The 11,931-nt window shown below is 34.1% G+C and overlaps 1 protein-coding gene across 1 annotated transcript; it reads right to left on the bottom strand.

The window, feature by feature from the left end:
* Positions 1 to 706: 706 nt before the first annotated feature.
* Positions 707 to 6,994, bottom strand: LOC132269436 (serine/threonine-protein kinase PCRK1). The gene is made up of 4 exons (XM_059770623.1): positions 6,237 to 6,994; positions 3,911 to 4,171; positions 1,982 to 2,104; positions 707 to 1,662 (listed from the first exon to the last, which is right to left on the bottom strand). The coding sequence occupies exons 1-4, from the start codon at positions 6,624 to 6,626 to the stop codon at positions 1,108 to 1,110; spliced, it is 1,329 nt and encodes a 442-aa protein (XP_059626606.1). The 5' UTR covers positions 6,627 to 6,994; the 3' UTR covers positions 707 to 1,107.
* Between the last annotated feature and the right edge of the window lie 4,937 nt (positions 6,995 to 11,931).

Genomic DNA, 11,931 nt, shown 5'->3' with positions numbered 1-11,931 from the left:
TGACCTAAACCCAGTTTTGTTGACCTTTCTATTCGTTCGGCACCTACAATTTGGAAGAAAAATTGAAAACACTCCTCTGTGGTGTACTTGACCAAAATGTGTTGGGTAATATAATTTCATCTTTATCGAATGTCACTTATATTAAAAACATTCTTCTATGGTGTACTTAACCAAAATGTGTTGGGTAATATAATTTCATCTTTATCGAATGTCACTTATACCTTGCAAACTCTTTTTCTTTTTTTTTTTCCTAAAAGTAACAATATTATATAAGATATTTTGTTAAGTGATTGATTAGGCAAACTTTGGACAAGCTTCGTTGAAATTGGGCTGAGAAGATGGAAAAGGGAAATGGGTGGCGAAAGTGGGTCATCAAATTTATCAACCAAGGCAACTTCTAATTTAGGCAGTTCACCTAATAAAACCATGATGAGGACTGCCATTAACACACGATTGAACATTCAAACCACTCCCTTTGCTTTGTATTTGACGACGACGACTACTACTACTTCTTGTCACCAATTTCATGTTGTTAAAGGGACGGACACTGGAGATGACTGCCTTTTTGTTCACGGGTTTTGCTTGCTTCTTTGAAATATCAAACACGCAGTTGTTATACACAATTCACTTTATGATTATTATGAATATGGTAGAAAATTGATTGATCGTAGAATTCAACATTGGGGATGATATTTTGCACACAACATTTCAAAAGGGACTGAGATTTTGCTACGACTTAAGACAAGTTCGAGCATTAACCCAGCTCCTTAGCAGGGCTCAACATTACATCCATCCAAGTATATATACAAGCTCAGTAAAATGAGATTACTATACCTGAAATGGATCTAAATTACAAGCTATTAGACTTGGCAAAAATACAAATTACAAAGAAAAAATGAACACGTGGGATTTAATACCAATTGAGTGCAAATATGGGTGCCTCAAGATTCCAGCTTCTCACCCCTCTACTTACAGCTATCAACCAACTCATCACTGAGAGTAACAAGTAGCCTCCAACTGTCCAAGCTTATGGTCAAATTACTTATCATCTTCTTTTGAACATGATGCATTTATATGCCATTGCTGGGAAAATAGGGGTGTGGCATTTTACCATGTTTTTACTAACCCTGGCGTCCAATTTCTCCAATCCAACTTCCCGATGGATTTGTTCCTTAGGGTGATCATTTCTCTCAAATCAAAAACCTTCTTTCGATAATTGTTTCCCTGTTTGCCCGACTCAGCTTCTTCTACCACTTCCCCCGCATCTCTAGTTTCTTTGACGGGTTGGGGGACAATATCTCGTGATGACATCTCACTGATGATGTCTCCCAGAATATCAACCACCTCACTCATCTTAGGGCGGGATTTGGGCTGCTTCATGAGGCACTTGTTGGCCAGTGACACAAGTTTCTGAGCTGATCTAAGGCAGTATTGCCCTTCAAGTCGTGGATCTATTATAAGGTGGAACTTCTTTGAATCTGACACATAAGGTCTCACCCATTCCAACAGCTTCTGCTCACTTCGTGGTAAATTCCGCTCCAATGCTCGTCGCCCTGTTATGAGTTCATAGAGAACCACGCCAAAGCTCCACACATCACTTTTAGCAGTTAGCCTGCCAGTCTGAACATATTCAGGGGCGGCATAACCAACTGTACCAACAACCTAATAAAGAAGAATCTATCATTATCTAGGCAGGAGTCATAATCCATCATTCAACAGATTCCATTTAAGACGCACCATGTCAGACATATATTATTAGTCGGTGGCTGGCATTTACCCAGTACGCATGTGTTGTATTAGAGTTATAGAGTGTTATGACAAGCCCACCTACCAAGCTGTGAGAAAAGGAGGATTTTTTTTTTCTCTTCTTCTCTTTGTTTTTAATCTCCTTTTTGGAGCTTGTGTATTAAACCCCCAACGAGAGTTGCATACCCATATATTTTGTGTTAATTTTATGATATTCGTAGAAAAACAAACTCACTGATGTTGAGACGTGACTTAGTCCAGCAGCTGGACCCTGTCTGGCCAGTCCAAAGTCTGAGAGCTTTGCATTGAAGTCCTCATCAAGAAGAATGTTTGAAGTTTTGAAATCACGAAATATTAGCTGCACCAAATATAAAGCAGATCAAATATTACAATGAAATTTACAGTAGAGAAAACTAACCTAGTTGCTGCAGAATTAAGGGCTACATCATAAAAAAAGAAAAAGAATTGTAAAAGGAACTAAAGCTTCACCGTTATTCTTTCTTTTGTCTAGCAAATGCATACTCTGATCTCAGATTTATGTGTTCCATCTACAAGTCCATATTCTAAATTATTTTTATAGTGATAATAACAAAGGTAGACGCACTAGCATTTTAATTGGCAAGAAGATTGCTTTGGCATATAGACTATGAACATAACAAGTGCAGGGCTATAGTCCTCTTAGGCACTGACTAAAAATATATGTCTAACAATAATCAACAAGAAGACAATCACTGCTCAATGATTGAATAGGAATAGGCTATTATGAGTTTGAGCCTCGCATATCCTGTGAATCTGTGACCAACATAAATCAACACCTTGGTCAAGATAGTTTGGTATATGATGATAATTCCCTTCCCAAAGCATTACATTTATCAAGTTCTTCAATAAGAATATTCTCCAATGAAGGAATATAGCATGATATTGTAGTATAATAAAACTAAAACTTAGTGGTGGCAGACTAACTTCATTAAGGAGCATTCAGGATTTCATTTATCACTAGATTGAGAACCTCAATTAGTAATTTGGCTTTCTTGCCCATGCAGCTCTCTTCTCTCTTCTCAATCATCTAAACATTTCATCCAGCTTCCCAGCGAAGCAAAGGAAATATAGATTTTATTTGAAGTATATAACTTGACACTAAAATATATAGTGATATAAGTTGCTTTTATCATGTTCTATATTAGCAATCTCCGCCTACTACTTAAAGTATCCGATACCACTTCCTTTTTTTTCTTGGCGCGGCAGAATAAATGAGGCAATTGTAGTTCTTAATCTGAAATCCCGCTGCAACATGCTTGATTAATTATTTTGCGGTTATTGCATGAAAGAACAGTTGATGATAACGGAACAGTAGGGTTGGTACCAATAAAGATACTTCTGGAGAAAATGAATTTAAAGAAACATGAGTAGATAGATTCTTCTTTTATCTGGTATGCGAAAACTAAAAAGCATAATCCTCTCCCAGGCATTGAGACTAATGAAAAAGAACGTTAGAGACGGTCTCCAGTCATTTATTAGCAAACCTTTGTTGGACAGAATGTACATTATATTTTATACGCCCCCGTCAAGTTAGAATGAAGGCAATTAATATATCTTGCATGACCCCATCAAGTTGCAATACAGACAAAAAGACATGGAATGCAACATTATTTCCCAAATAAAAGTAGTTAATCACCCGTTGAATTGCAAAAATTTCATCAAGAAAGTTGGATTTATTAGGGGAAACAAAAACTAAATCGAGAAACAGTTGGACATACTAATAGTGATGAGCAGACGCTGATACTAAAGAATATCAAAATGTGTGAATTTGGAAACATTTAACATTGTAGAAGTTTTCTTAGTTCACAGCATCTATAATATATATTTTTTCTATTCCTTTCTTCTTCCTCTTTTCTTTTTTTTTCTCTTTCTTTTTTTAGAACCTTTTTATATGAGGTTGCAGCAACAAAAACAGATTCCTCTAGATGCATCTACACGCACAATGACACAAAGGCATATATCAGTCCTATAATTAATCAAGTCATAAACACGCCATATGTCAAACCAGAAATTATGATAACAATCAGTGAATTCCACCCGGAATGAGCAACTTCTGAACCATAATTCTAAATGCTAGAAAAAGAAAATTTGTATGAGGTGCATATGAAAGAAGAGAGTAGAACACCTGAAAATCCATTTCTTCGTGCAGATAAGCCAAACCTCGACCTGCATCTTGAGCAATTTTTAATCTTAGCGTCCACGTGAGAGGAGATGACATCCGCGCCAATAGATGGTCCTCCAGACTTCTATTATGCATAAGCTCATAAACTAAAAGTCGTTGAATACCTCTTTCATCGTCCTCTGCACAATATCCCACTAACTTCACAAGATTTGGGTGCTTGACTACACCCAAAAAATTTACTTCATTTATCCATTCCTTATGCCCCTGAACTAGAACGTAAAATTGTGAAACCTCGTCAGACCACCCAAAGTATAAAGTAATGTTTTTCAAGTAATGTTCTGAAAGTTCAATTGTGCAGTAAAAACTGTGTTTAATTCTTCATCAGTCTGTAATGGATAAACAAGATAATGAGAGTGCTATTAAAAGAACCTACCGACTGGTCCATTATGTGGTCAGTGACATGGATGAGTGATGATTTAATTAGCTATTTAACAACTCCAAAACATTCAAAATATTATATGCGGTATGAGAAAATAGTCCGTCATTGCAGGATAAAGTCATTGCTGTAGTTAACATAGGCAAGTAAATGTCCGTCTTATTGAAAAGCTAAAATCAGAGCATTTCTTTTTTAGCTGAATTCAGATGAGAAAGGTATCATATTCAGAGAATTTCCTTTTTAGCTGAATTCAGACTAGGAAATTATCATATTCAGAGCATTTCATTTTTAGCTGAATTCAGACGAGGAAATTATCATATTCACAAAGCTAGGAAGGCAGAACAACAATCCTTATCTAGGGGTGCACAAAAAACTGGTGGAACAAACAAACCGGACTGGTTAGTTTGGTCCATTTTGAACCATTATTTTACGTTTCGGTTCTGATTTCGGATCCTTCAGGACCAAATCGAACCGAACTGTTTACTGTATAGATATATAATAATTATATATTATATAATATATCTAATAGAAATTAGAAAATATATTTATATAATTTCATTTCCTAACCCTAACTCTCAGTCTCTTCTAATTTCCTCTCAGCCGCACCCACATCTCTCTCTCTTTCCTTCTCTCTGGTGAACAGGCTGTTGCCACTGCCATCAATCCTCCATCTGTTGCCCAGGCTAACACTGTCTTCCTTGCCACCGTCGATCTCCAACATCCTCTAAACCATCAATCTCGTTCTCGAGCCACTGCTATTCTTCTCTCTCTCTCTCTATACACTTCTTCGACTCCAAATTCTCTCTGTAAACATCACAGGAAAAATATTGTTGCTTCAGGTAACGCTGAAACCTCAGTTATCTTCTTAGTCTGGTTGGATTCTTCTTCAACATAATTCTTTTAAAAAAACAATTAAAGCATTTTCCATTTCCTCTCTCTTTCAAATCCTAATGTATCTTTTTTTTTGGTTGTTGTTTTCCTTGACTGCAATCGAATCGTGATTATTTTTTGCTTGCTTGTATGTCTATTAGGGAAAACGACTGGATTGAAAGAAATTTGAAGAATTTATTCAGGTCCTCTCTTTCTCTCTCTGTGGTGAACCGAGGAACCAAACAAATCCCTCACGGTCCATTTTGGTTCGGTTCGGTTCCATTAGTTCTCACGGTCCATTTTGGTTCCAAATTACTCCCAAACTGGTCCAATCCGAACCGTGTGCACCCCTATCCTTATGTGATTGTGACTCTGTGAGGTGGGGCATAGACTTCTGTAACAATCCCAAACCCTGAGGATGTGGTTTGACACCCGAGGAGTTTGAATAACTTACTTGCTCTTGATATAGATTTTGTTGGTTGATCATTGGGAATTGGGTCATTAAGTATTACCGGAGCTACCAGTTAAGGCCATGAATTTGATTTTGCAGATCCATGTCAATCCACAATTATACATCTGTAAATAACAGAATGGGGCATTTCAATTTCCATGGAAATTTAACACACACCGAAATGTAAAATAATAGCCCCTGTATGACACATTGATACCGAAACATCTAAGTCTGGAAAATACACACTCGACCTATAATCTGCCTACAAAATTATAGATCAAAGCATAATTCTTTATTATAATACAACCTAAGATCATATATTGCAAAGCAAATTAACCACGTATAACAAAACACTGAAACCTAAAAATTTACACCACCAGAAAAAATAAAAATAAAAATCCAAGTTTTACTCCGTATGCATCCACATGGGCTGATACTAATTAAAATCTAATTAAGCATATATATATATATATATATATATATATATATATATATATTCACACACATCATAATTTGATAGATATGTATGGATGGATGTAAATACATTATTGAACATGGAACAAAGGGCGTGCCTGGAATCCATTGCGATTCAACTGTTTGATTGCGACATCCATCTTCGAATCATGACTATTCTGATCATCATAGATCCTAACAACTCCTCTGTAAACACACCCAAATCCTCCCTCCCCGATCATCAAAGCTCGGCTGAACCCTTTCGTCGCCGATTTCAACTCGGCGAACGTGAATACCCGCAGATCATTAGCCCTCCGCTGAGACAAGAACTCGTAGAGCCCAACCGAGTCGGTGAAGTCCCTCGACTCCGAATCAAACTCGGACCGTCTCGTATCGAAACCGCTCGATGCTACACTCATCGACCGAGCCCACGACACCTTCGAAGCCCTGGAAACGATGACGTCTTCATCGTCCCTTGTCTCTCCGTTGGAGAAATGAAAGCACTTCATGTCTTGAGTGAATCGATAAACAGACAGTGATAAGCCCTAGAAATGGACATGGACAGTGGTGCGGAGGGAGAGAAGAAATTTTGTTGTTTTTAGATAGAGAAAGTGCGTAGAGATAAGAGTCAATAGGGATCGCCGAAACTTGGATTCGTGAATGTATTGGAAAATAAATTTAATCAGTAGAAAGCGAAATGTTGTATAAAATATTATGAATTAGATTGCGGTCTACAATATACAAAACAAAGAGAGCAGGTTTTCTTGGTTTGGACCATTGTTGCGGTGCAGCGTCTGCAGATAAACAGAGCCAGCATGTTTTTCTAGAGAGAGAGACTGTTTTAGAGAGAGTGTGGGTCACGAGGAGAGAGCGGGTCTGCAACTGGAGCGTGTATGACTCGATAAAGGGACCCTTGACACGAAAGCACGTGAGGGTTAGAGAGGGAATTTTAATTTGTTGGGCCCTAACTCATAATTTGAGTGTGTTTGAACTTTGAATATTTATTTATTTATTTATTTTTCGGAGAACTTTGAATACAAAAGAGTCATAAAAAGAGAACTTTGAATACAAAAGAGTCGTAAAAAGAGAGTTGTGTGTTTAATTCACAATTTTATTCCTTTAGGTTGTTTTTGAATATAAAATACTTTTTACAAAATGTTTTTTATTTTTTAATATTTAGTTATCTTAAAATATTTATAAAAAAAATTATAATTTCACAAAATAACTTATTCACCAATTTTAAACAAATTATTTTACATAAAAATAAAAAATAAAAAATATTTTATCTTAAAGAGAAAAAAATATCACATTTAAAAAGAGTGTTGTGTGTTTAATCTCACAATTTTCTTTTTTTAGATTGTTTGTTTGAATGTAAAATATTTTTTATTTTTTAGTATTTAATTATCTTAAAATATTTATAAAAAGTATTATAATTTAATAAAATAACTTATTCATCAATTTTTAATAAGTTATTGTACAAACCTCGTTCGATGGATACAATTTAGACCTAAACCTTTATCAAATATATATATATATATATATATATATATATATATATATATATATTTGATAAAGGTTTAGGTCTAAATTGTATCCATCGAACGAGGTTGTATATATTCTTTGAAAGAGAAAAAAAAAATTCAAAAAAAATATTATACGTCAAAACAAACGAAACCTTATTTTTTAAAAGAGATAGATTTAAAAACACAAACACTCGTTTACTTGGTATCATAATAGGTGTTCAACACGTGTATGACTAGCACATGGCTAAGACTCAAGACACGCTAGAGCATTTTGTAATTTTTTCTCTTAAATATAGAGTCGCAATATAATTAAAACATTTTATGTATATAATTTTGAAAAATAAAAACACCACTATCCAGCCATGATATTTGTGAGTCCGATATTTGTTTATTTGTTTTGTTTTTTTTTTTTTTAATTAATACTCACACACGCTTATTTGTTTAGAGACATAAATCTCTATTCTTTCTTTAGAAGGGAAAAGACTTATATAACTAAGTCACTAATCCATTGGTGAGTCAATTATTTGTACACGTAATAACATGCTATATTTATTAGCATATCTATGTCATGTTCATTTCTGTACAAAATTGGACAATTGAGTATTTCGTTTCAAAATTGTATTCTTTTCTTTAAAGGATAGGACCGAACACTCATCGCCGTGATTTGACTCATTAGTTGAATGAGTGGTCTAACAGAATTGCCAATGAATTATAGTAGTCAATATCTTCTAAAGAAGCTGAGTGTTGGAAACAAAAATATATATGTGCGTTTATTTGAACTTTTGAAACAGGAAGAAAAAAGTGATCCAAGAAAATCAAGTCCATACCTTGGTTTTGTTTTTTTAAGGGTATATTTGGTACGGTGGGTTTAAAGGGGGAGAATAACATTAGTTATAATGAAAGGATAATTTTAATCTCCTATGGCTAATTAATGAATAGAAAAAAAAAGAAAAAAAAAAAGAAAAGAATAATAATCGTGTTTAGAAAAAGAAATGAAAGAAAAGACAATAATTTTAATAAATTTATTATTGTGCACTTTTATATTTTAAAAGATATATATATATATATATATATATATATATATATATATTATATTGGCTCCTATATAATGGCCCATGGATAGGCCATCAGAAAAGGAAACCAAATTTTAGGGCAAATCATTTCAGATTTTAGGGCAAAACATTTCAGCCTCCGTCTCTATTCTCGTTCCCAACTCTGAACTTGACCCCTCCCTCCTTCTCTCTCTCTCTGCAACTGCAAACTACTACAAGAATTAGAAGTTCAAAACCCATATATTTCAATTTATATACTTGTCTACAAGAATCAAAGTTCAAAACCCACGGCATCATTTCAGATTGTTCAAAAAATCAAAACCCAAGCTTCAGCCGCTGGCCCTCTTTCTCTCAACTCTCAAGCTTGCCCCCGTCTCTCTCTCTCTACAACTACTAACTTGTAAGTATGGTGTAATCAAGGGCAAATTTTGCAACAAAAATCACACACCAAGCCTCGCCTTCCTTTTCCTTTCCTTTCCTCCCATTTTTAGGAAGTTAAGAAATCTACTGTTGAAGCCTTCTGTTAACCCTCCAAAACCTTCCCTTTTCAACCATTTGAGCCAAACATAAATTTTTAATCACCTTCCCTTCCCTTTCCTCCCTTTTCCATTGCACCAAACTGACTCTAAAAAAAGATCTTAAGAATGTTTCAACGTTCCGATCTAAAAGGTTGTCGGGGTTCTTGAATATATGTCAATAGTACAAATGATAGAGGGCGATATATAAATACAAGATACAATATAGCATTAACCAAAAGTCCCTCTTCTTTCATGCATCCAAGCTTATATTTATAGTCTCAGACCTTTACCAGAATCTCGAAGTCCCTCGAGACCCCTCCTAGTAGCCATCATGACCTTATAGGCTTTAATAGGGATATTCTGGTCTTTTGGTTCGAGGATAGGTACCATTACATTAAATGCACATCTTTTCGAAGGGGACAGTAGCTGGGATTCATTAATATGATTATCAGTGTTGCAGTCGAGGCATGTAGTATCATTGGTAATATCAGACTCGAGCCGAACCAAGTGACTCAGGGTGTGCTATGTGGCTCAGTGGGCTGCATCCCCTACAAATGTTATTATGTAACACTTAAGGCATTTCACTTTCAATCTAAATCTACATGTTAGTTTCCACAGTTTGTCCTAAAAGTTTAAGTTATAACGAGCCATATGTTTCGACTGTTTGAACCAAAAGTTGTAACACCCTTGTTGCGATTGGATCACTTTGTCTACCCGCGTGTTCATCCAGATGCCTCATAACTAAATTCTTGGTGTAATGCCAAATTAAATATTGAATCTAACTCCATACCAAAAATAACATATTGAGTGTTTTCTTTTCCAAACTAAAAATTTAAATTGTAAGGGTAACACAGTAACACTAAAAAAAACACACTCACAAATATATATATATATATATATATACTTTCATATTTTATAAAAAATATCACATTTAAAAACTGTGACTCACAAAATACTATCCACTTCAATAACGTAACATTCCATTCATAATAATTGCCACATTTCTGAAAGTGCGTGCTGACCGGGTCATGGGTGCGTTATAACTTAGTTGTCCATCCGGATGGGCTGTCCCTGTGAAAGCCCTTCTAGAATGTATGTTATTTTCTTTTATTTTTCTATTTTCAACAATAGAAATATTGAAAAACGTGTTTCGTTATTGTTAATTTAACTTTAGAAAAATCGAAGGAGAGTTTTAAAATAAAATTTGCAAAATGTGTGATAGGAAATATATAGATATTATAAAAAATAAAAATTTATTATGACCAAGGGTGTCATTATTTCAAAAAGAACCCACTGCCTTTCGCTTTCCTCACCAACTTCATTGACAAAGTTTTTGGTGTGACTTGAGTTTATTAGGTTAGGCTCTAGTTGTGATTACCAAATGTTTTTGTTTTTTTTTTCTTTTCTCCTTAAAAATTTTAACTTTTCTTAAATATTCTTTTCATTGCTATCTCAATTTCAACATGGATTTTAAATCAGTCTAATTTTTATAATTATGAAAAAGAATATAATAATAATTCCATAGCAACTTCAATATACAGAGTCATCTTATTCATTTATGTTTTAATTTCAACATGAGTTTGTTTCGATATATTTTTCTTTTATCAAAAATCTAAGTAACAAATGATACCTATAGAGTTGTCGGTTGTCTGCATAATTTTTTGAATTTCGTAATTCGAGATCAAAAAATCGTGAATTTAGGAATATATAAAAGAGTAGTTTTTAATAACATGTACAGATAATTTTTAACTACTTGTGACGAGTTTAAGGCAAGGTGAGTTTTGTTTTTCTCTTTTTATAGTCTATCCAAATTTATGCAAGAATTGCATGCTCAAGTTAATGCTAATGTGACCAAACTTAGAGTATTATACAACGATATATTACCTTTTATTTGTTTTTTTAATTACATATATTTAGATATACCACAACTATTATTATTTAATATTTTCTATAATGTCACAATATTCTAGGGGTGTTCAAAAAATCTGGTAAACCGAAAAATCGAATCGGACCATACTAAATTAGGCGGATTAGGCTAGTTATATAGCGGTTTGGTCCGGTCCTGGACCCAAAATTATGGAACTGTAATTTTTCGGTCCGGTCCTGGTTTAGGGTCGTGCTGGACCGTACCAGTCAGGACCGAACCATTACTATGTTATATAATAATATATATATATATATATATATATATTTATATATGTATATCATATCCTAAACCTAAATCAAGTAAAGTTCTCACGTGCCCCCTTTATTTCTTTTGTTCTTTAAATTCATTTTTTTAAAAGTCATACTTCCCTTTTCAAATATATCTCCATTTTCTTTCCTTTATTTCTTCTTAAAATTCTTTATTGTTATATCAATGTTAGTTGATTTTTTTTTTTTAAAAAAAAAAAAACTTTGTCCCCTCTAAATTAAAATAAAATAAAAAGGAAATCAATTGAAACCGACAAACCAAACCAAACCAAACCGGTTTTTCGTGGTTTGGTTTGGTTCTATGGACATTATGGTTCGGTCTGGTTTCAATAATAGTGGAACCGTTATAAATGGTTTGGTCCCAAAATACTCCCAATTCAATTCAAATCGGACCATGTGCACCCCTACAATATTCAACCGAATTAAGAGAGGGAGAAAAAAAAAAAAAAAAAAAAAAAAAAAAACCTCGCTAGTTATATAAAGTTTTATACAAAGATATAAGAGTTACATATTTATTTGTTTGGATAT

This window comes from Cornus florida, unplaced genomic scaffold, assembly GCF_030987335.1.
Source record: "Cornus florida cultivar Cherokee Brave unplaced genomic scaffold, ASM3098733v1 CherokeeBrave_3.0.0_Hap2_Chr08, whole genome shotgun sequence".
Lineage (NCBI taxonomy): Eukaryota > Viridiplantae > Streptophyta > Magnoliopsida > Cornales > Cornaceae > Cornus > Cornus florida.
The sequence above is the reverse complement of the archived record's forward strand: the minus strand, read 5'-3'. Positions and strand labels throughout refer to the sequence as shown.